Genomic DNA, 23,378 nt, shown 5'->3' on the forward strand with positions numbered 1-23,378 from the left:
TTCAAACTAAATAAATGCATGTATTGCCTATAAACCTTCAGTCGCTAATGCCTATGTCAGTTAATGCAATGAAAAACAAAAATGCACCTTTCATATTAAACTTACATACTGACCCAATGGAAAACTGTGCACTGGGGTTGCAACCTGGGCCCGTGTTTTCACTGGATCGTGCGGCAATTGAATTTGCCTTCAAAGGACACTAAATGCCAGTCCCATAAAGATTTCTAGAGGGTTTAAACTTTTAACAACTCCCCTTCTGTTCAACATCGTTGACTACGTTACACTGAACATCGACTAGGTTACTGAAGTAAGGTTAAAATAGTTAACACTGTTCAAAATGCATTCTTTACAGCTATAATACTATTTATTATTATTATTATTATTATTATTATTATTATTATTAATATAATAATAATAATAATAATAATAATAATAATAATAATAATAATAATAAACGCACATTTGAACAAAAAATACTTTATAGCAATTTTATACAGATAGGACCATCACAGCATTACAAAATCACACGTAGTTACCTGCAGTAGCATTTAACAACAAGTTATAAGACTAACTGTAACTACAGTACATTTCCAATGCAGCTACATTCAAACAGTTCATACAGTTCATTTTTGTGATATTGAATAGCAAGTACAGTTAAATATTATAACAAGGTCAAATAAACTGCAGTGTAACAACAGGTGTGTATCCCAATTGAATGCACTTTTAAAATCATAGCAGTGTGTCCTGTTAGTAACACAGTTACCCAACGTGTTTAGTTAGAAAAACACACACACACACACACACACACATAAAAAAAAAGATACTTCCAACGATTCCACTACTGCGTTTATTTGGTCCTCTTTCCTGTTTTAATAGCCTATTGCTTTCAGTACCATTCTCGTTTTGTCCCTTTGTACAAAACTATTGCATAGATGCCCTTTCTTTCAGCCCATGTGAACGAATAACTGTATTCTTCATAACAGGAGGGGTTATAAACTTACACAACTGCCTCATCATCATATTGACTGAATATCTGTGTACTTTATGACCAAATAATGGCAAAGATTACCTCTAACTGTCTATTCCATTTGTAGCCAAATGAGCTAGGGAAATTGTTGCTTAACAGAAAACCACAGACCTAATAAAACAAATCGGGATTACTAAGATTTAAAAGTAGCACCAAAAGAAATTCCAACACACAAGGTTTTATTTTCAGTTCATTATAAATTCTTCTTCTTCTTCCAAACGGGACAGTTGTCAACCCCCCTCTTCTTCACCTCAGTTTTATTAGAGCTGCATCTCATTTCTGTGCCAGATTGCCAGCGTGGTGACAACATGTTCCACAAGTACCTTTCCAGGAGATTGCATAAATATTATTGAATAATTTTCAAAAAAGGAGGAAAGAATCGGCGTCACATTTACAGGGGTTTGTTTGATTTCCATTTGACTGTCTAGAAAATCAATGTTAATACCCAAGGCTTATTTTATCTTCAAGTATATCATTCATTCATTCATTCATCCACTGGTACTGAAAATAAAACAAGGCATGTCAGGAGATACAAATGGTGCCCCTTTACCAGGGTCTTTTGTGACAGAACGGGCCCAGTTGGTAATGTGCAGAAAGCCTGGAAATACTGTACTGTACCCCTCTTACCCAAAATAAAGAAACAGCTTCAAATTACAAATAATGTAGTATTCACAATTTAGAAAATATGTAGGTCCAGTAAATTCTTATTTGTTTTTTAATTCAACTAAGTTTGCATCAGTAATTATATAAAACTTTAATACATCCGCAATGGAAGATGTGGATTCCTAACATGCGTTAAAATTGTTCTATCCAGTTTTGCCAGGGTTACATTAAGACATCAATATTACTACTATACAAATCTGTTGACGTTTGTACTACTGGTCACTGAAAACAAATCTACTGCAATTGTAAAAAATAAGTGACATGATTTAACAGTACAGTATTTCCATTAGGACAATCTGTGTGTATAACATTTCTGCAATGGTAAGCATAAGAAACAACTGCTCCTTGCATGTATGTATGTAATAAGACAAAGACGTAAAGCTTCAATTGGGAATAACACCCTCAAACACTCTGTTCATATGCGTGCATATCAGAAGGGATTTCTTTGGTACAGCTTCCTGCGTTGGGCTTTAAAAATTCAGTCAGTTCAGTTTCTAACAGTCCCTAAATTTTGCCACTTCAAAAACGCCGCTGCTTCTCTTAAGGGTCGACGAACGACACCGCGATGTATCGTGTGCCCGCGGTTGTGGGGAGGCCCTCGTGGTAGTGGGTTAGGCGTCCCGGGTGCATGAGCGCCCACCCTTTTCGAGGAGCCTGGATAGAGCAGTTATACCTGATGAAACGGCAGCCCCCTCCCTGCAAGGAGACAGAGCGTCAGCACACTTCACAACTTGCACTGACACTTCGGTTACATACTGTAGGACTGTAATTAAAGTAGGGGCTACTAATACATTGAATAAATATAGAATTAGCAAGAAACACAAGTCAGGATATTTTAAACTGCTCTCTAGTGTAACTACAGAAAGATGGCACTTTGTGCTGTTTTTTTTTTTTACATATTATTTTTTTTTTTAATTCCTTTCCCATAAAAAAAAACTTTGAATATACATTAAAAAATACTTTAAGTGGATTGAAGGATTTTCCCCAAACATGTAGAGCACATCAAGCCACAGGGAAAAAAAGTATCATGTATCACTCTCAGGGTAGAAGTAAAATGCTGAGACAGTGAGACGTTTTAAAAAGAAGTAAGCTTTAAAAAGTAAGTCTTTTCATTTGTGTTACGATGCATTGCAATAGGGAGCATGCTTGGAGCCAGTGCATGTAAGTCAATGAGCAATATGTTTTCACAAGCACACTGTCTATCTGTGACTCAATTGTTCAACATTAGAAACACACAGTAATTGAATATATTAATAATCTAATCAGCGTCGCCGTTTGCAGTGTATTACACTGCTAGGCTAGTGAACACTTCACTGGTTATTAATTAATTGTTTCTCTGGGGAAGTTTGGGAGTAGCAATAAAAAGGAACACCTCTCGCTTGAGAACAGATCACCAAAGTGTTAAATTAAATGCCATGCATAAGCTATAGCAGAACAACAATGAGAAGAATACAATCTGAATTCCCTGTAGAGCAAGTAAGTCTGCAAACTGTCCAGAGGTGATGACAGTCCGTCAGGATCCAGGGGGCTTACCTGATAGTCAATCCCAACAGTGTTCAGTGCAATATTTACAGTAAAAGTGGACGCATCGTGATGAGGCCTTAATAGTGGCTGTTCATCGGGTTTATACCTAACTACAAAGGCCAGATCAAATTGAGCCTGAAAGAGAGATACACACACACATAGCAGGGTGATGCAAGAGAGACATGCAGCATCTCCTAACCATACCAGCCAGAATCACATTGACACAGAGAACAGACCTGCACAGGACAGCCCCTTCCTGCAACACCCCCCTGTTTAGATGCCCACCCCTTTACCTCGTAGTCAGTGTCTTTGCTGTTGAGAGCTATGTTAATTGTAAAAGTAGAGGCGTCATGGTGGGGTGCGAGCAGTGGCTGCTCGTCAGGTTTGTACCTCACCACAAAGTTCAGGTAAGAGGTACACTGTCCAGGAGAAAAAACGCAGGTGAGCAACAGCATGACGTTTGGCCAGCGATGGAAATAAGACTCCCGTTGCCAAGCAGTTTGATCCATTCCTGGTTTTACTGTGAATTTCAGACGACACACCTGAGCTTGTTCCAACCCTGTTTGAAATTGTTCGGAATCGAACAATGTTAGAAACCTTTCGAGTGTATGAAAGTGCTTACCCACGATACGCGTAGGAGGATTAAGTAGGGACAAACCGTGAAATAAGACCAAGTCTTTGGACCTTGGTGTTGGAACATACAACCCTGTATGAGACACCCACGGACTTGACACAATTGTAGTGTCTGACCAGACTGTTAACTATCAGGGGTGGGTCTGGGACAAACTTCCAACAAATTGGGTAATTCGGAGGACTGAGACTAATAAGTTAATGACTGTAAAGTAGGCAATTATAACTCATCTGTTGCCCTGGAGTGGAATCCTCCAGGACCGTGACTGGACACCCCTGGTTTTGGTGGACAGACATTTGAACCTTTGTAATAGACTTGTGCACGTGATGGTTTGTGAAAGCAATAATACCCTGCACAGAGGCATTATCAGAGACCGAGGACCTTTGTTTTGGTGCAAGGGTATCGCTGTTGGTATAAGCTAATAAAATATACTTTGCATGCTCTTTGTGTGCTTTCTAATAATATACATTTGCCTGTGATGGGATGGTGGTGGCTATCGGAGATCAACAACCGTTTCCCAGCTGTTGACTTAAAATTATATTTTCAGTGCTGGCTTAAACCTGGAGTGGAATCAGCCCTCCAGGACCGTGACTGGACACCCACGTCATAACTCAAGCTAAGGTTTTGATGGTTAGCTTTGTATGACGTGGAAGGCAGTAAAATGAGCTTTGACGATGAACGATTTTGTTGTGCTTTTGTAATCCCGTAACACAACACATCACTTAAGCATGAACCGTTTGTGAATTTACACAACAAATACACTGCCCCCAATAAAACAGCATGCATTCGTTTTGATCAGCACGCTATCTGCAATGCAACACTTTGTTGTCATGCATAGGCAAAGTACAGTAGTTGGCCTATAACGAATAAAATTACACATTTCGATTACATACAAGGGTGACATGTGGCGATTTTCTCCAAAGCTACACCCCTGAACCCTTAGCTGAATCAATAAATGGAGCACAGTTCAGCTTACCTTGGTGTAGTATCCGGGGTACATTTTCTCTGTAATTGGTGCAATGTATTCAAGCAAGAACTTTTGCCACTGCTTCTCAAGCTCCACCTGATTCATGTGAATGTCTATGGTCGGAACGTTCTCATAGCCCCCTTGAATTCTAGAGTCCTGGATACAAACACACACACACAATGAAACTGTCCATTAACACATACCCTTCATCAGACCAGATCTAAAACACACCCCAGTAGTCTAATGTGTGTGTCCTCTCTTTGTGATCACTCTTGCTATATATACTGTAAAACAGGAATTATCTCCGGCAATTTCATTTATTTCATTGACATATTTACAGCAGCAAATGTTAATGCATGTAAGCTATGCATATACTGCATATAAACTGAACTGAGTAATTATCCTAATTTTGCAGCATGTACACTTTGCAGATTTTTAATAAAAGCGAAATGAGTGAATATTTCTTGCTAGTAAACATTTAAAGCTTTACAGTATTCAGATAGATATGTCTGTTTAGTACAAGCCCTTTCAAAGCAGGCACCTAACAGTAAATCAGCAAGTAAAATGCGACACTACCAGGGAAGACTTGCATATTTGTTTTAACTTTGGTAAGCATCTGTACACTTCAGCATCTTCGTGGATATATACTGTATCATTGGCTATGTACTGTACCATGTGAGAAAAAAACAAAAAAGAAAAAAAACACATTTGATTCCAGTTAGAAATGCTAAAATAAACTCAAGCAATAAACTTGAGCAATTCCGTCTATGTTCTCCAGAGAGTGTGTTTGTGCATCACCCTGTATATTAAAAAAAAAAAAATATTTACCTCTTTCTTTTTAATAGTAACCCACCTCATTGCCGCCTCCAGACCACTGTCCAAAATGTTCCATTTCCTCAACCAGATGATCACAGCCGGTTTCAGTGAAAATAGGAAACCAGTAGACATCAGGGCATGGCTTTGAGAAAGAGACAGAGGGACCGGGGGCTTAGTCACATGCAGCTTTGCATCAGGCGTATAAAACACCCATTACAATGAAAAGGAATGTGGCAAACCAATGGAATACTGAAGCCCTGCTGGTTAAAGCCAGTGTGAAGGCACTCCTTTACCACTGCGCTTGTGCAGAGTATTCAGTTTATACACAGGTTCATTCTGCTCATATACTTAACCAGGGTAACCTCCAGTTGTATATCCCTGGGAGGTCAACATTATGCATTATTAAATATATAAAGGAAACTTCACGTGGCACAGCAGTGACTGAATGGGATATATAAAAGCTTGCAGTAGTCATACCAATACAGACTCACCGTTTCTATTAATTTGTCTTTCATGATTCGGGTGTAGTTTGAATGGATGTATCGTTCTTCCCAATCCTGGAGAAAAAAAGGAAACATTTCTGAAAAGGTATCATTCGCTTTTAAGAAGATCATCACCCAAGACACTGGAAAATCTATGTTTAAATGTTTTTCCACGGGTCAGTGTCACCATTACCATATCATTGTTTTTAACAGGGTTTGAATACACAGTTGCGCACGAGAGATGCAGTATTCTAAAAGGCTTTGAGTTTCGGCACCTGTGGGTTTTCAAAGATCTGCCACAGATCATTGTGCAGGTGAGTCGTCACACAGTTTTCAGTGGAGAGAATGCGTCCGAATTCATGCCTGTTGGAAACAAACATGAACACTCCCTGTGGAAATTAAAACAGAAGAGGCAACTTAGCACTTAAAAGCTCAAGGGCACATTGAACTGATGCAATCCAAGCAGCCATTATACTGCAAAGCCATCCCATTTTCACATCAGAAACTCTACCCCTGATGCAGGATAGTCAATACTTGATACTCCCTTTTATCAATGAAGTATAAATTCGATTTTGATTTTTGTTTCCGCATGAATTTAATGCTCCATTCTGCTCAGCTATGTTGGACACATTTGTAAAATGTGATTTGCTGTTTTTTATCCAGGGAGGGAGACAGTACCTGTTCCCGGACATTGCTGCAGAAGGCCATGTCAGGGTCTAGTGTGAGGGAGTGGAACAGATCTTTATCTGTCAGTTCAGTCCTCAGGACGCTGCCTTTAATCAGGTAGACACTGGAAATGTAGGGAACGTTCCAGACACCACTGCATAGAGGAGACAAAACAGGTCAAACTGGTGCACACAGGCTAAGGGCAAAGTCAGGACTCCAACCTTGCCTTGATCATTCAGATATATGCCACATCACTTCCGCATTTGGTCGCCCATGCTTTACTGCACAGTATCATGATTTTACCAGCGTTTGCCGCTGTAGGGGTCAACGAAGGTTATTGTGAGCATTGTTGAGCACAGCTGAAAGGTATGCTGTTATAAACAGAAAGATGTGTTCCTCCTCTAGACAAGGAATTGATAAACTGGAGTATATTTGATCTTGTGTGTGCTCTGTGTCTGGAACAACATTGTAACTCGCGCCAAGAAATTGACAGCGTTCAGATGTTGTTAGGAAAACAGAATGCAAGCAGAGCTCACAAAGTTCAGCTTCACACACACGCACTTAGGTAAGATATATAAGACAGGCACTTGAGAGTCCGAGTGAGATAAGCTACCCAAATCCTCTCCTGAAGACAGATCATCTCCGTACCTGAGCTATCTCTCATCACATCAGGTAACTGATCATTATCCGATTTCTGTTTAAAACTAGCTGCCACATGTGTTGCATCTAACGATCAATGATTAAGCTATATGTGTGTAACTTTTGAATATTGGAATCAGTAAATAGAAGCGTACTAACATAGCAATTGGTATTGTGCACACCCATTTGCATTCAACAGGTTAGTTTTCTTACATCACAGTAAACTGTTCAGATGAAAATGTATGGGAGATATCTAGTAAACTGCACTGTTCTAGCAGAAACGTGTAATTTGCTATCCCAAATTATCTCACTAGTCTCAGAACAGTGCCATTGTCCCTCACCTCTTAAGAAACACTAGATTCACACAAAGCACCTTCGCAGGTCACACTTACACCCTCCTCCCCTGAACGATGTCCACGTAATCCTCGGACCTGGCGTAGAACCCGTCAGCACTCAGGGCCCCCCAGAAATTGGACCACAGCTTTCCATTGCGACTGATCATGGGGGCAGTTATGGACCTAAAGAGAAGGGAAAAAAAGTTGGCAAAGATCTAATATTTACACTATAGTCCTGATCTCCAAAACTGCAACCTGGCAGTGCTGCCCCTCTTTGTGACTCTAATCTTAACATGCAACCAGTCACCCAGTCTACAGGTCTGCCATAAGGAGCACATATTTACGTGATTTGGAGATTGAAGATTCTAAAGCTACCCTGAACTCCAGTTTTACAATATGCCAGTAATAAACCATGTGAGAGAGAGTCAGCATGACTTCCCATGGCTTTCACATGAAAGTGGCTTTGATCATTTTACATTTGTGTTTTTCGCTCTCTTAGCTTCAAGAACTTATTTATCTTTCCCTCCAGCAAAAATGTCAATTGAATGGAGACCAATGGGTTGCCTATTATTCCTTATAGTAACCAGATGTCCTGTAAAATGGTTTTATGTGGAGTCAGGCCAGAGGGAAAGGGGTGGTGGTGTTAGAGGTATATTATCCATACTTACCTGTTTTGTTCAATGAGGATTTTGAGCATGTCAGCATTTTTCAAGACGACCTCCACATCCACGCTGAAGTAATAATCGCATTCTGCGTCCTGCCGGCACAGATCCCTAGCAGAAAATGCATGGAGAGCTTTCAATCAAGCAATAAAAAAGAAAGGCCAAACCAAATGTATTCTACCGACGATGGTTACAGTGGCTTACAATCCCAGATTCCTCGACCCTGCGTTGTCCAGCCCCTCCTCCGGTCCGACAACTTTCACAGCTCGATACTCGCTCCCGTGAGCCTCAACGAACAACTTGACGTTGCGCTCGTGATGGGACTCCTGGGAACACAGGGGATTGTGGGAAAGTGTTTTAACTAAAGCGCTTCTGTTCAGATGCATCGCTGTACGTGTCTGTGCACAGCACAGCTTTTCTTGTGTGCACTGATGCCTGGTACTCTCCACAGCTCTGTACTCACGTGGTTGTAAATGAAGAGCTGAAGCCGGTCCTTGGGGTACTTGAGGTTGAGCAGACGCTCAAAAAACACAGTGACGAACGGAGTGGGCTGATGGATGAAAACTCCAATCAACACCAAGGGGTACTCGCTCTCCTACAGAAACAGGAACAATCAAGCTGAGGATCTGACTCGGACAATTGGAAAAACACACATTAAAAAAAGTTTAGGACGCTCGGACTAAACTAAAATACTGACACGGTTGAAGGCTCAGTGCTTACCTTGAGAGCTGACAGACTCCTTAAGTCCTCATCACACTCAGTGCAGCCCGTTTCAAACGTCCACACTTTGGGGATGTAGTTGCCCAGGTAGTTTAGCTGCAGCTGAAAGATCCATTATAGCATTAAATCTAGTCTAATTGTCTGTGTAGAAATCACACAAGCACACACACTACCCAGTGGCATTGCTTTAGTGCATTATTAAGTAACATATATAAAATTAGCATTATATAATTAATTATTACCTTGTTAGCTCCGTTGCCATGAACTATAACTGGTAAAGTGTCATAAACCACATTCCTAGCACGGACCCGCCCGTCCTCAAACTTCAGCACAACGTCATCTGAATAGAAAGCATTAGCACATCCTTTCAATTACAAAACACAAGGCTTGTAGCATTTTAAAAGTTACATTTAGAAATCATGCACCTTGTGTCAGACCAAAACATAATCCCACTCCCCTTTTTGTAAGAAATGATGTGCTCCTAGACCCGTGCAGATCCTGCAGTGCTGCTCTGTCATTATCATGTGTGGGGGATACCATTTCTCACAGGGGTGCTTGTTTGTTTATTTTTGTCTCCCCAGTGGTTGGCACAAGATTAAAGTACACTTCAAGAACAGACTTCAAGTACTTCCAAATTAAAACATTAATAATGCTCATGCACATTTTCGCCAGGGCTGGGTGCAGATTCTGGAGTGACATCGGGTATACAGTGTGCAAATATGATGCAGGACAGTACTTTCCTTTCAGCTTTCTTTTACACACTTTTGCATTCGTTATACAGTGTGATTCATAATCTGTGCAACACTGTGGTTCCACATTGTTTTCCATTCTACTTTAACACCGACATTATTGAACAACCCTCTGGTGGCCAAGCAGTGCATTACAGACTGTCATAGAAATATATCCTTTGCAAAGCACCCTTGTGTTGCACGAATTATGAGTCGCCCTTTCTATAAATTCTTCATTTGTTCAATGCTCACGAATAGTCTTGCAGTGTTGTGCGTTTCTGTCTAGGGGAGAAGGCTGAAGCTGAAACTGGCTTCCTCAGAGCAACTGGACTACGTGTGCCGAGACATCTCACAGCAGTCATAAATTCCTTTCCCTCTCACTGCAGTGCTAGGAAATTTTATTACCAAGTACTGATGGGCGTATTTCCAAAGCAGTAGGGAGTGTTGGCATTTTTTTTTTTTTTTTTTTTAATGACAAGGCATATAAAAAAAAGATCAAAGAACCAAGGCCTCTGCGAGTTTGTGATCACTCATTTTAAAACTTGCAAGCCGCTCTTCCAATAAAAAAGTGAAAATGACAGTCCAGTACATTTATTCCTCCACTCTTCCAATTACACTAAAGGTCTGTGTTAAACAAGCTGGCATGCTCGGTCTTTGTTCATGCTTTCTAACTGGTCTCTGTCTGAATTGGAAGTTTTACAGTAAAGAGCTGTAAACTAGTACAACCACCAATGGCTTTCTTAATTCCAGGATTGCACAGACAGCTTTTTAAAAAAAAAATTTAAACTAGGTAAAATGAGACTGCTTGAGCTCCCCTTCTTATAGCCGTCAAAACGCATGCAGCTTGTTGACAACAGATCTGAGGCTGCAGAAATATTTAAGAGAAAGTACTGTACAGCTTGTGTTTGTTCCCAATGCTGAAAGAAACTTGTTTGTGGCTTACCTAAAGATCCATAGAGATTCTGAAATATTCTGCACTTGTTGTCCAAAGTAATATTGATCTTTTCCTGAAAAGAGATCAAGGAAGTGTTATACAGTTATTGCATTTTTACCAACAGCACGTTTTAACAACCACTGCCCATGCACAGATTCAGCAATGCAATGACCAGATAAGTGGTCACCAATGTGGCCTTCAATTCCCACTCAGGGGACCATCAGAAGAAGATCACCATGATGAACATGCAAGGTTTCATCAAAATGTGTGAAAGCACTTAGCTGAACAGTAACCAATCTGGACCAGAACTCATTCATCAGATCCTGATACCCCTAAAGGAATGTCCGTACCAAGTGGCCGACTTCTCTCTTACCCTTTTCTCTGGATTTAGGTAAAGCTGCGTGAAAAATAGCTGGTCGCTTTCATCGTCTTTTCCATTCCAATCTGCAACCATCTTCTTCAGGCTGGGTGCATAGCCCATGAAACCTGAGGCAGGGTAGTGGAGTGTGATCACTATAGGTGTGATTATAAGCATATAGAACTATGCGATCCCACTGAGGTAAACAAACTGCAAGTTAACCAACACATACAGTAGTAGGTCAATCAGCGATACAGAAACAATAGGCACTCGTGAGAAAATGTTAGACCACTTTGTGCTTTAATTAGGCATCTTAAACCACACAAAAGTCTCATGCATTTTACCATTTGTGGAGGTGTTCTCTTGCTATTTTAAATGACTTGCATGTGTGGCCTATTGAAGTCATCAATTAAAATTAGCCAATCACTAATTTGCCTATTTTGACAATTCTCCATGATTTTCAGTTACTGCGGTTTGAATTCAGATGCTCACCAAACAAAAAAAATAGATTTGCACAACACTGTAATTCAAGCAGCATGTCAACGGTGCAAAATGAAATCGAGCCGCAGGAAAAGTACCTCCTGAGCTGAGGAATCTCTGGCCCTCCCGGACGTTGGGGTACTTGTCCTCCAGGTACCGATCTGGCCATACGAGGCTCTCTGCAGAGAAGACCACCCTGTGGCTGGCTTGCTGGAACTTTTTCAGCAGCTCTTTGGGACCTGATGCGAAGACCACGTCGTAGCTGTTTATAGAGGGGTGATAAAAATCAAAGGTACTAAGAATAGGCCCCCCTCTCCTTCACTCAGTACTTGATATAAGCCAGTACTCACCAGCATCCAGCACTGGCAAGTTTTTTTTTTTTTTTTTAAACCAGGTTTGTTGTAAGCTGGGTTCATACATAAGCAATGTTGTTGAGCAACTAGTACCAACTTGTGCTTCGTAATCACATGGGTGTAGTAGACCCAGTCTTTGTGGTGGATTTTAAAATGTGCTGAATGCAATCATTTCTGCAAAGCAACTTTTATTGGCGTGCACCCTCTTGTCAAGGGCTCTGTGCCTTGCTGTAATCCAAAGCGATGTCAATTCCATTATCGCAAATGCAACAGTGGAGCAGGCACTACTAAACTTCAAATGCGCTTTAATAGACTGTTGAAGAGATTTTTATTTTTCTTACCTGTCAATGAACAAGATCACTTGATCTTCCTTCTCGTACTTCTCCAGTGCAGACTTCAGGAGACGGATTTTCTGACCTCCCCCTGAAGCAGTCTTGTAGTTCCCTCCTCTCCATTTCTCCCCTCTGCCCAGCACCTTTAACATCCAGACGTTATAGCACACAAGTGAAGGAAACAGGATACCAGGACACATGCACACAAATTGCCAATTGGCAGATGCAATGCACTGTTTATAGTGGGAATTCAGATTGAAATTGCAGGTTTGAGGCTTTACTGAGTGAAGACTTCTTAACTTCACAGCTTTACTTACACCACCCACACTAGGAACCCATGCTGCTTCCAGGTACATTTCATGTTGTGGCATGCATAATGAAACTACAACTCCCATAGTCTCTTTCTGCTGCAGAGAATCAAATCCACTTATGCAACAGACTGTGCCGTTTCTCTGCTTGGTTTCCTTACCTTAACGGTATAGTTGAAGACTTTGGCTGATCTCATGAAACGTGTGAATCCATCTGTCTCTTTGGTGGCCACTGTCAAAACTAAAAGATTTTCTACAAAAAAAAAGAAAGAAAATGCATTTCTTTTCGCAAGTCATACTCATGCTTTCAATAAATTATAAAGTCAAGAATTTCACTGATGCTTAATCTATTTCAAGTCCTGCAAATAACTTCGGTTCTTTCTCCTTCGACACCAAACACACACTGCAAACGTGGATTATCAATTATCTACGCTACTGTCTTTGTTGTTTACACATTGTTGTGGGCTGTCCCTCATGAAAATAACCTATAGGTTTACCTACAGAATTTCTATAGAAGACCTATAGACTATTGTAGTGAATCTATAAGTTTTTATAGAGAATTGGGCTGATAGGAATATAGAAACCTATAGGTTATTTTCGGTATCTTTGAGAGCTATTCTCTCATGGAAAAATAACAAATGAGTGGATCAAATAACCCCCACAATCTAAGAACACGTAGGTTGGTTGTTTCTGACTTACTAGATGTGTGTGTATGTGTGTCAGAAATAAAACGTGGTGGAATCTCAACTCAGATTTACTGTATAAGTCAAGCACCGTTGCATACGGTTTGTGTGTTTTATGTTCTTGCAGCAAATTGACACAAGCACAGACAATGCGCTCATTATTTGTCCTCACGCAGAGGATATGTATACTTTGGTGACTGGAATTTGTCTGGTCTGCATTTCTTAAGGAAGTCTTCTTAATTTGACCCGACAGTTTAGGCAGCCGTCTGCATTGGAGCGCAGTGTGACACTGGGAGACCAGACCGAGGGCAGAGGGCCAGGGCTATTCCGAGGTTCCACCAAACTGATGTGTTTCCTGTCGATCCGACACCAAGAATAGATTGTTAACAGAAAAAAAGTCCGTTAACTTTTGCTAGGCTCAATTTTGTATAACATTGTGTTGCATTTTTACAACTGTCTGCGTTAAGCGATGTGTTGAACAAATGCGCTCTCCCATTCAAACACACCCCACCACACAGTCCACAACACAGGTATTCATACGCTTCGCAGGGGGTATTTAAATATTACATTGACCGGTTTTCTGTAGTCACGTTTGCCATTTTGCACGCCTGCCCCGTATCCACGTCAGCAGCTGCAGCTCTGTAGAGAATCCACAGCACAGCAGAAGTGGATTTAAATGAGAGCAAACGCGATAAGCTTGCAGTGCACATTCATTTATATGTGAAATTATTTGAACCGCTTACGTTAAGGTATAGTGCGTAAAATATCTCGTCACATTTTTTTTTTTTTTTTTTTTTTTAACACAAACTTGAATACCAACCGTTATTTTATTTTATTTTATTTTATATTTTTGGCAAATAAATTCAAGCTATTAAAACGAGAAATGTAGACGTATGTATTTACCCTTCCCCCCAAATGAAAAGCCAAATTAAGGCGCTCAGATTAAGCACTTACAGATATAGCCGTGTGTAAGGTAAACGATTAACGATATCTTTTACTTGCAAGTTTTTAAACTTTGGTCAACCAGATACGCGTTTTATTTGTATGTTGTTTTCTGCAACATTGTTTGCGTTTTTATATTTCATTTCCAGTCCGCTGAAACGTCCGATCCGGCACTAGATAATATTCTTACCTTCGGGGATTGGATTCTGTTGGGTACAGTTAACTTCAAGGAGCAAAACTGAGATCCAGATCCCAGACAGTATTCGTACCAAGGCATCGGTCTGCATTGTAAAGTGTAATGATATTAATAATAATACTCCTGACTGCCGTCCTTCTCCAGTTGTGTTCTGGAAACACTGTGCAAGCGCAGCTTCACTTCCAGGCTTTATAGCCCCTTTTTTTTCCTGCATTAACTTCTTCTTTTCTACAGGAAGATTTTTTAAAGCGATAGCTCCGCTTTCATCATCTCCACCCCCAAACATACATCATCACAAAGACACAGACCCATTCCTGATTCGCCTGTAGCAGCTGGAGCACCCCGCACACCCGCAGGACAAGCGAGAGGGGATGTGCCCGCCTCAGTCCCCCCCCAAAAAAGTTATTTAGATTCTGCTAGTGATTGATTACTGGGTTATCTGACTCTTTCTTCCTTGAAAATTGTTCTTACAGCTGATTATGTTTCCTTGATCTCAATGAAACACCACACAATGTACCTTAAACAGGGCCAATTAGTACAAAAAAATATTCTTATGTTGCATTAATTTGACTCCTCATAACGCAACAAAAAGACACGTTACTAACAGTAAGATGTTTTACTGCCATAACTACCCAGCTCCCTTTGTCTAAACTTAAGGCCAATGACATATACTTATTCATCTTTCTTAAATTATGATGTTAAATTTTCGCCCTTTTAGTTGGTTCTTATTGGAGAAGTTGGCAATTAAAAATAAAACACTTTCTTCTCCCGTGATTGCACAGCTGCATTTGTCGTGTGTTTGCCGTCGTTTGCTGTTTGAATTCTGCACGTATGTGTCTATACACTAGTTACCCCATTAAGGTACCAGGGACCAGCAAATTAAGTGATGCCAACTTTCTTATTTTTGCAATGAGGTTCACGAAACAGGGTTTAAAATGTACTGACAGGCTGGATCTGGTCGTCATCTCAATTTCCTCGTGGTATCTGAGTCTCAAAATTACTTTAAGAATAAACTGTTTGAACAACTGCTCAATTCCTTGTGTACTTTACGGGGTTAACCCAAGTTTCTGCAAAGCCAGATGTTTCACGGTGTACGTGCGGGACGTGTAAACATCGACTCTCGCAACTTAGTTATAAAATAGTTACTTTTTTGTAACACAACTTAGCAGCTCTGCTGTGTAAGTGTATACCCAGTTAATAATAAACATGTTAAAGTGATAAGGGGAAAATTAGTATTTGTCAATGTTCCTATGAAAAGCGTTGCTTTTTTTTATTTTTATTTTTTCAGCGAGTAATGTGGCCGTAACAGTCACAAGCCGACGAGACGTTGCCTCGCAACAGCTGAAACGAAAGTCGTAAAGTGTACCAGGGAAACAACGCCGTAAAAAAAAAAAAAATAAATAAATAAATAAAAATAATAATAATAAAGCGCGACACTTCCTGTTTTGGTAAAAATAAAAAATAAAATTAAGAAAACGGTTTACGGTAGCTCCAAGTGTCACACAGAGAGTGACTTGGAAAGGAAGGAAGCGACGATCTTTAGCGTGTGCGCACAATTATTGCTCCCCTCGGTTGAAAACGGACTGCCTTGCAGATAAATCGTTAAACATGCCAGATCGGGGATTTTTAAATGTTAGGGGCGTGATATTCGCGTTTCACACTAAACCAGGGGTAACCAGTTCTCCTGGTAGTGTCGTGTGTTAGATGGGTCGTGATAAATACTTTAACAAGAGCACAGTCTGGGCATTGCAGTAAGTGTATCATCCAAGCGAACCAGCAAAATACATGTGTATACATCATTGCTGAGATACCTACTGTAAAGCGTCTGTTAATGTGTTTTAGTTATTCATATATATGCATGATGAAGAGAGGACACCTTTCAGCACTTGGAGCTGTATACAGATCGTGTAACTCGGTAATGTAATCAGACGGGAAGAGGAATGAGATTGTTTTTCACGTTCGTCAGTTTGCAATACTGTTTGTTGTAAAAGTAAGAATCAATGTGTGAAAAGACCCAATTGCAAACCGGTAGCTGGGATTTTTTATTTTCAACTAGGAAGAAGGACACGGCAACCAAACCAAGACGAGCGCAAAAAAATAGATCTCCAGGCTCAGTAGGAAATGGACTCGAGTGTTTTTAAAGGGTGTCGAACCAAATGCAAACTTGACACGACTGGCGCTGATATTTAAAACAGTTCGTTACCGAGGGTGACAACTTCAAATGACGCAAGAAAGGAATGCCTGACTACTCTTTTTCAAATGTGAAAATGGAAGCCAAGCAAGGCTTCTGAATGAAAAGCATGTTGTCAAATTGAAAAAACAAACAGAAAAGACTAAATTCCGTCTGTCTATAAAATATAATTTTCTAGCTTTAAGAAAAATCAGTACAATGTGGCTACAGCAGAGACTGAAGGGGCTTCCAGGACTGCTGTCCAGCAGTTGGGCGAGGAGGATGCTGGTTGGGTTGCTGCTCTTCATGGTTATATACTGGTACCTCAGTTCAGATGGGCTCCTGCGCTTCTTGACTAGCTCTGGGGAGCCTCACGGGGCCACGGGAGTCTGCCTGCAGTCCGAAATGCAACGATGGAAACCGCTGGTGGACCGAGGGGAAGGGGTCCTGGTAGCGCCACCAGGCAGGGCGTCTGGACCTGCTGTTGTTGGGAATGGACACCTCCTAGTGGACATTGAGAGCAACAAGCTTTGGGTCTCCTCCTCCCAGCCTGGCTCTTCCCCGGTTCTCCTGACCGAATACCCGCCTTTAGTGGCGCTGAAGCCAGCCGAGACGCGATCTGAAGGCCAGGCTGTGATGCTTTGGTTCCATAAAGGTTCTGTGCTTTCGGTCCATTGTCTGCTCGTGGGGCCTACTCAAGGTGATTGCGTGACCCTTCGGGAAGAGTTAATCGCACACCGCAGCCGGCCCAATCTATACCTGCAGAGGATTCACATCTCCAACCCTACGGACCGCCCCGTCACCTTTGACGTTGCCTCCCTGACCCCGTCCTTTGGGAGCAAGTTTTTGGCCAGCGTTGAAAAGATCGAGGACCAGGATATCATGTTGTCTACAGGGAGGGTCCTGACCGAGAAGAAGCAGATCGTGCTGGTCGCGGTGGCCACCAAGAAAATGGGCAGCAGGCTTCAGGTTGTCGCTAAGTCAGAGTTTGCCGAGAACGTGCTTTCGGTGGTGTACACCTCCGAGCCCATTGACTCCTCAAAGCTGGAAGAAACTTTGAGCAGACTGAAGGAGGGAGCCAGGCGAGAGATGGGAGACTTGATGAGAATGAGCGTAGAGGACCTTTACCAGGAGCATCAGCAGTCATGGACTGACCTCTTCATTTCGGGTAAGAGTCAATAGGAATGCTGTTACAAAGTAGGAAACCAAAATACTACATCCTTAGCATGCAGAATAGAATCTAGTGGGTTGATTAATCACTGTAACCTATACTCATAGTGAAAAACCTCTTGCAACAGATGTCAAAGTTTAATCAAATTCAGGCCAGCCAAATTCAGGCCAGCCACCATGTCCCAAGATTCAGTCTGTATAATACATATTGCTTAAAGGCTGCATGCTCTCGCAAAGCTCTGTAGAGTCAGTTATAAACTGTCAAAAACAAAGCATTTATTGATGTGCAAAGGCAATAACTTTAGTTGTGTTTTATGGTGCTATACCATAAAAATGAGCTGTAATTGCATATTTTGAATGTACGATAATGATACTGGACTGTCGCTCTTTAGTTTTTCCCATTCTACAGATTTATCTGTGGCTCTGTGAAGTGTTGTTCGTCTGGCAGCTGCCACATACCCACAAGGCCCCCTGACATTATGACATCTTTTTAATTGCATCACATGCTTGCCCAGTAATCGCAAGGATGGGCTGATTAATCCAGGCCTTAGGCCTTGTTGCATATTTGAACGCTTCCACTTGCAATACTACTCTAACTCTATTTAACCTTTAGCAGTGCTTAGGAATCTCATGCCATGGTGTTTACAAAACAACTTTTTTTTTTTTTTCTTATAGCGACAACAGCAGAATATATCGTAAATCCCCAGTTATTCAGCAGCGCATGCTGAATCACTTGATATAACTTGTTTGTTGACTTGAATCCTCAGCACAGACTTATAGGCTCGATAGCAGTATACAAATTGCCTGTTTCTGGGTTTTTAAATACACAGTCAGAGCACAGTGAAGCCCTTTCTTGTCGTTGGAAAAAGTGGTGCATTCATAATTCATTTTGCCCCATTTTGCCTGTGGATCTGTTGATGAATCCCCACCTTGCCCTGAGGGGTATGTATAGGTGTGTGTCTTTTCATTGGATCGTATAAAGATTCCTGAGATTTCTGACGAGTCCTCCTTCAGCCAACAGATCATTGCACAAGCTTGATCTGCCTTTGGGCTGGATTCTAGAGTCTCCAGGTTACAGCTTCTTCTCCACCCCCCACCACACGCCCCCCCTTTGAGCTCTTTATGGGCTTTTATTTGTATTACTGACAATCAATCTGTGATTAACGTGTTCTAAAACAAATGCTTAAATGCTGTTTCTGTTCCCCCTAGGTGTGGAGATGAAAAAGATCATGGATGCCCACACTCCCTCCAGCGACACTGTCAATACCACGCTGTACTATGTGCTCTCCATGTCCACAGCGCCCCTGCTGGACAAGAAGCTCAGCGCAGAGGAGCGCGAGAAGCTGGAGTCCAGCCTGAACTATGCCGATCACTGCTTCAGTGGCCACGCCACCATGCACGCAGAGAACCTGTGGCCGTCCCAGGTGAGCGGCGTGGCGCACATCCTGCAGCTGGTCAACCTCTGGAACCTCACCCTGCAGAAGAGGGGCTGCAAGGCCCTGGTGGCAGCCGGGGTCCACGGGGTCATGCAGGGCATGGTGCTGAGCTTTGGTGGGCTCCAGTTTACTGAGAACCACCTCCAGTTCCAGGCGGACCCCGACGTGCTGCACAACAGCTACTCCCTGAGGGGGATCCACTACAACAAGGATTCTATCAACCTGGCCGTGCTGCTGGACTCGGAGGGCAAGCCCTTCCTCCACCTGTCGGTCAAGCCCCAGGACAAGCAGGTGAAGCTGTACGCCTGCGAGGCCGGCTGCATGAACGAGCCTGTAGAGCTCACCTCGGAGGTCAAAGGGCACGTCTTCCCAGTCATGGTGACCCAGCCCATCACCCCGTTGCTGTACATCTCCACGGACTTGACCCATCTGCAGGATCTGAGGCACACCCTTCACCTGAAAGCCATTCTTGCTCACGAAGAGCACATGGCGAAGCAGTACCCAGGACTGCCCTTTTTGTTCTGGTTCAGCGTGGCTTCCCTCATAACCCTGTTCCACCTCTTCTTGTTCAAACTGATCTACAATGAGTATTGGGGGCCGGGTGCGAAAGGGCTTTTCAGGAACAAGGTATAGAAACAACGTACAGCATTGCTGCTGCTGCTACAGCTGTCGCCTCCCCCCCTGCTGTTTTTCTTTTTGTTCTGTTTCCGTTCTGCCTTTCCTCTTTATTAAAAAAACAATAATAAAAATATATCTTTTCCAGTTAAATCCCTGGGTGCTGTGGTGCTTGGTGGCTATACAGAACTTGCTTTTCCCTTTTACTGTACCAACAAACAAAAAAATGAGAAAAATTAAAAGATGTGGTGCTGGCTTAAAATGTTTCTATTCAATAAAGGTCCTTGCTTTTTGTTGTTGGGGTCTCTCTATATCTCTTGGGTTTACAGACTCATACTCTGTAACCACAAGCAGATTCATTGTTGTTCAAATCAGTCTTTCAGAGAATGAAACCTTTCTACTCACCTCTTTTTGCATTTCCATATAGGCAAAGCTCTTCTGCCAAAATGTGTGTGTGAGTGCTCCATCATTAAACATGCAGCATCCCTTCTTTTTGTTTTTTTATTGAAAGCATATTGCTGTAAAAAAAAAAAAAAGGATCAACAAGGTTTTGAGAGTCAGTGAGTCACTTCTGACTAATCTAGTTTAGCTTAACTAAATTAAATAACTAAAATATTCATACGATCCCTCCTTTTCATCACAAACAATCCATAGATAATATGATTATACTGCTGTATTAAAAAAGTGATACTGCATTATTAATGAGACTTTATTCCTCTCCACTTTCCCTAGAAACTTTACATACTGTTTATATATTTTAGATTGTCCATGTAAAGAATATATCTATTCAATTAGCTTTAAAACCTTTCTAATTTAAGAGGTCTATTTAGTTACTCTTTTACTAGTAGGAGCTTTACCGTAAATATGCCCTATAGTTTTGGAAGAAAACTGCTTAGTAAATCATTTTTTTATTTACAAGACACACAAAGTAATTTACAGTTTGTAATGTAGGTCATTCGGTGTACATGATAGTAAACCCACCCTGGTTCAACTAGAAGTAAAATTCAAAGATTAGTGAAATCTCTAGGAGGTCAGGGATGTGCTTTTCATAAATGATATGAAACCCTGCCATACATTTCACTGTATTACCTACCAGATGATTTTCAATTCCAATTCCCGTTCCCTTGTATTCAATTCCAACACAACACTGATCAAAACTGCAACGAGCAGAATTCAGTAAATGAGCTTCTCACAGTGGCAACCAATTCAATTAGTGTCCCGACTGGTCAGTTAAACTGGCTTCAAATGAAAGCAGTTGAACAAGAGCAACCATGAACTGTAAAATATCAATTCAAATTCCTTTCGAAGGAATCTGAATTGAGAATTCATTTTAAACCTGGAAATGGAATTGGAATTGACCTCAAACCCTGGAAAGCTACTGTAATATATATATATATAGAGAGAGAGAGAGAGAGAGAGAGAGAGAGAGAGAGAGAGAGACATATAGACATATATAGATATGTCTTTGTCATTGCCTACCAAACTAAGTTGATTCAAGGTGTGTCTCTTTGTATGAGTTGAATGGAGCACTGTGAATACAACCATAGATTCCAGGGCATTCGCTGTGCTACGTATTAGTTCAGTATTCAGAAATAGCTCCATTGTCCTGGATCTCTGAAGTGGTGTGTAGTTAAAGTTAAGGTTAAAGATCCATTATTTCTAAAGTACATACAGTACGGAGATTAAACTGTTTTTTCTCTGACCTATTTTGACCTCAGCAGGTAGTGAACCCCAGTGATGACTTATGACAGCCTAGGAATCAGCCTGCAGTTAAAGGATGTGAAGAGTCCTCAATGCAACCTTCTGAGTAAGGTTGTCATGTACAGAGCGTAATGTTTGAAGATCCTACTCTATCACAAAGGACGATTTCTTACTGTCTTTCAGATGATCTGTTTGGGACATGTGAAGGTTATGACATTGACAAGGAGACACTGTCCTAAGTTATTTTTATTTTGTTTGTTTTAATTTAACAGGATGACCCCAGTGTGTGAACTGTTTGAATTTCCAGCAATCCACACTGAAGCTACGGCAGCCACAGAAGCTCTTCCAAGTCCCGACCTGTTAAAAAAAGACGTTATTAAATTATTTGATCTCCTTGGTTAGATAGTAATGAAAAAGTGTTGCAATAGAAGTTTTGCAATGTTATTGTAATGGCCTCACTCAGAGGGAACACTTTCCCTGATCTTGGGATCACCTTGATTCAGTGATGTTAGTTTAAAAATACAACAAGAAAGATTTCTAGGGCTTTCTGTTTGCACACGCAGCGACTGTGTGGTTTGAAAGTCTCCTGAATGCGTGTAGGAGGTGTTATTTGCAGTGATTTTTTTTTTTTTTGTTTGTTTTTTTTTTTTTTACTCAACCAGAAAATGTGAAATTAATCATACCATGGCCAAGCAGAGTTGAAAGGGAGATGGATTATGTGATTTTACTTTGAATCAGGAAGTATTCAAAAGGGGCTTGCAACTAGGATTCCACAGGCTCACATAATGATACACACACAAGATTGAATCAAAAGACTTTAAAACACACACACACACACACACACACACACACACACACACACACACACACACACACACACACACACACACACACACACACACACACACACACCTTGAAAACTACTTGCCTGTTAACGTAATAAAGATTGATCTGTTTGTCCAGATTGACAAGAAGTTCAAGCCTGGGCAGTTCTGCATTGCTGGTTAACTGCAGTGGAATGTAATATGCTGTCGTCAGCCTTCAATCCCCATAACACATTTCACTCCAGTACAAGTGAATAGGCAGCCTTGAATGTGTTGTCTCTTTGGGGGCTGGGTAATCCAGATTTGTGTGTATGTTTGCCTATAACAGTTTAACAGAACAGATGATTTACCACAGTAACAATACTGTGTACATTTAGCGTGCGATGAATTAGCAATGTAGGGTTTTCCTGGAAATATTTAAGGAATCGGAAATATTCCGAATGCAGTCAAAGTAACGACACTATAGCATCTACTGCTAAATTATTTTTTGTTCATAGTAGGCGGTGTTCTGCGTGTGTTTTAATAATTTGTACAGATAAAAATGTGTGCTTGACTACTGAATATTCCAAACGATTTTCAAAATGTTATTTTATAATATTTGTTTTCTCTTTCAGTAGTTGTCAGAGTTAATAGCGGATTTGTCAGCAACACGCTTAAACTCAGGAGCAGTGCCTTTTCAACCTTTTACAAATCAAACGCAGCAGTTAGCGCGCTGGTAGTTGGATTGTATTTACTGTGGCTTGCACTACAGCAACTTACTGATCGATTCAATATTTACAGTGGGGATCATTTACCGTCACTGGAACTGTACCGAAAAATCCCTACTGGGGGGGGGGGGGGAGGGGGGGGGGGGGGGGGGGGGGGGGGGGGGGGGAATTATATGTAATCATTTTTTAAAAATCCACTACTGAAGTTTTCAATATGTTTGTTTTGTTTGTAGTCCATATTATTTTAAATCAATATAGATGAGTAATTATGGCTGTAGGTCCGTTATATTTATTTTACTTTTTTTAACA

At 41.2% G+C, this 23,378-nt stretch overlaps 2 protein-coding genes across 6 annotated transcripts; one reads left to right on the forward strand and one right to left on the reverse strand.

The window, feature by feature from the left end:
* Window positions 1–474: 474 nt before the first annotated feature.
* LOC121329042 (procollagen-lysine,2-oxoglutarate 5-dioxygenase 1-like) lies at window positions 475–14,704 on the reverse strand. Of its 3 annotated transcripts, none has more exons than XM_041274305.1 (19): window positions 14,441–14,704; window positions 12,787–12,878; window positions 12,327–12,460; window positions 11,731–11,894; window positions 11,168–11,280; window positions 10,804–10,867; window positions 9,375–9,472; window positions 9,133–9,234; window positions 8,876–9,007; window positions 8,617–8,738; window positions 8,419–8,523; window positions 7,808–7,933; window positions 6,789–6,930; window positions 6,386–6,499; window positions 6,120–6,185; window positions 5,666–5,770; window positions 4,822–4,968; window positions 3,224–3,349; window positions 475–2,386 (listed from the first exon to the last, which is right to left on the reverse strand). In XM_041274305.1, exons 1-19 carry the CDS (start codon window positions 14,658–14,660, stop codon window positions 2,231–2,233), a joined length of 2,328 nt encoding a protein of 775 aa, XP_041130239.1. In that variant the 5' UTR covers window positions 14,661–14,704; the 3' UTR covers window positions 475–2,230. The 3 variants fall into 3 exon arrangements, with proteins under 3 accessions (XP_041130239.1, XP_041130238.1, XP_041130240.1); XM_041274304.1 differs by lacking the exon at window positions 3,224–3,349 and adding an exon at window positions 3,508–3,633 and having other exon boundaries at window positions 14,441–14,696; XM_041274306.1 differs by lacking the exon at window positions 3,224–3,349 and having other exon boundaries at window positions 14,441–14,699.
* A 1,210-nt stretch (window positions 14,705–15,914) lies between these two features.
* Window positions 15,915–23,192, forward strand: LOC121329020 (uncharacterized protein KIAA2013 homolog). 3 transcript variants are annotated; one of them, XM_041274215.1, is made up of 3 exons: window positions 15,915–17,784; window positions 18,996–19,849; window positions 21,556–23,192. In XM_041274215.1, the coding sequence occupies exons 1-3, from the start codon at window positions 16,836–16,838 to the stop codon at window positions 21,583–21,585; spliced, it is 1,833 nt and encodes a 610-aa protein (XP_041130149.1). In that variant the 5' UTR covers window positions 15,915–16,835; the 3' UTR covers window positions 21,586–23,192. The 3 variants fall into 3 exon arrangements, with proteins under 3 accessions (XP_041130149.1, XP_041130150.1, XP_041130151.1); XM_041274216.1 differs by having other exon boundaries at window positions 21,559–23,192; XM_041274217.1 differs by having other exon boundaries at window positions 21,811–23,192.
* Window positions 23,193–23,378: the final 186 nt, after the last annotated feature.

Source organism: Polyodon spathula, chromosome 16 (genome assembly GCF_017654505.1).
Source record: "Polyodon spathula isolate WHYD16114869_AA chromosome 16, ASM1765450v1, whole genome shotgun sequence".
Classification (NCBI taxonomy): domain Eukaryota; kingdom Metazoa; phylum Chordata; class Actinopteri; order Acipenseriformes; family Polyodontidae; genus Polyodon; species Polyodon spathula.

Coding starts and splice junctions, on each gene's coding strand:
- LOC121329042 (XM_041274305.1), bottom strand. CDS start 14,660: ATGCAGGAAAAAAAAGGGGCTATAAAGCCTGGAAGTGAAGCTGCGCTT. Junction 7,934..8,418: donor ATCCTCATTGAACAAAACAG/GTAAGTATGGAT, acceptor CCTTCTCTTTAG/GTCCATAACTGCCCCCATGA. Junction 4,969..5,665: donor GGTCTGGAGGCGGCAATGAG/GTGGGTTACTAT, acceptor GTTTGTATCCAG/GACTCTAGAATTCAAGGGGG.
- LOC121329020 (XM_041274215.1), top strand. CDS start 16,836: ATGTGGCTACAGCAGAGACTGAAGGGGCTTCCAGGACTGCTGTCCAGC. Junction 17,785..18,995: donor GACTGACCTCTTCATTTCGG/GTAAGAGTCAAT, acceptor TGTTCCCCCTAG/GTGTGGAGATGAAAAAGATC. Junction 19,850..21,555: donor AAGGGCTTTTCAGGAACAAG/GTATAGAAACAA, acceptor TTTTGACCTCAG/CAGGTAGTGAACCCCAGTGA.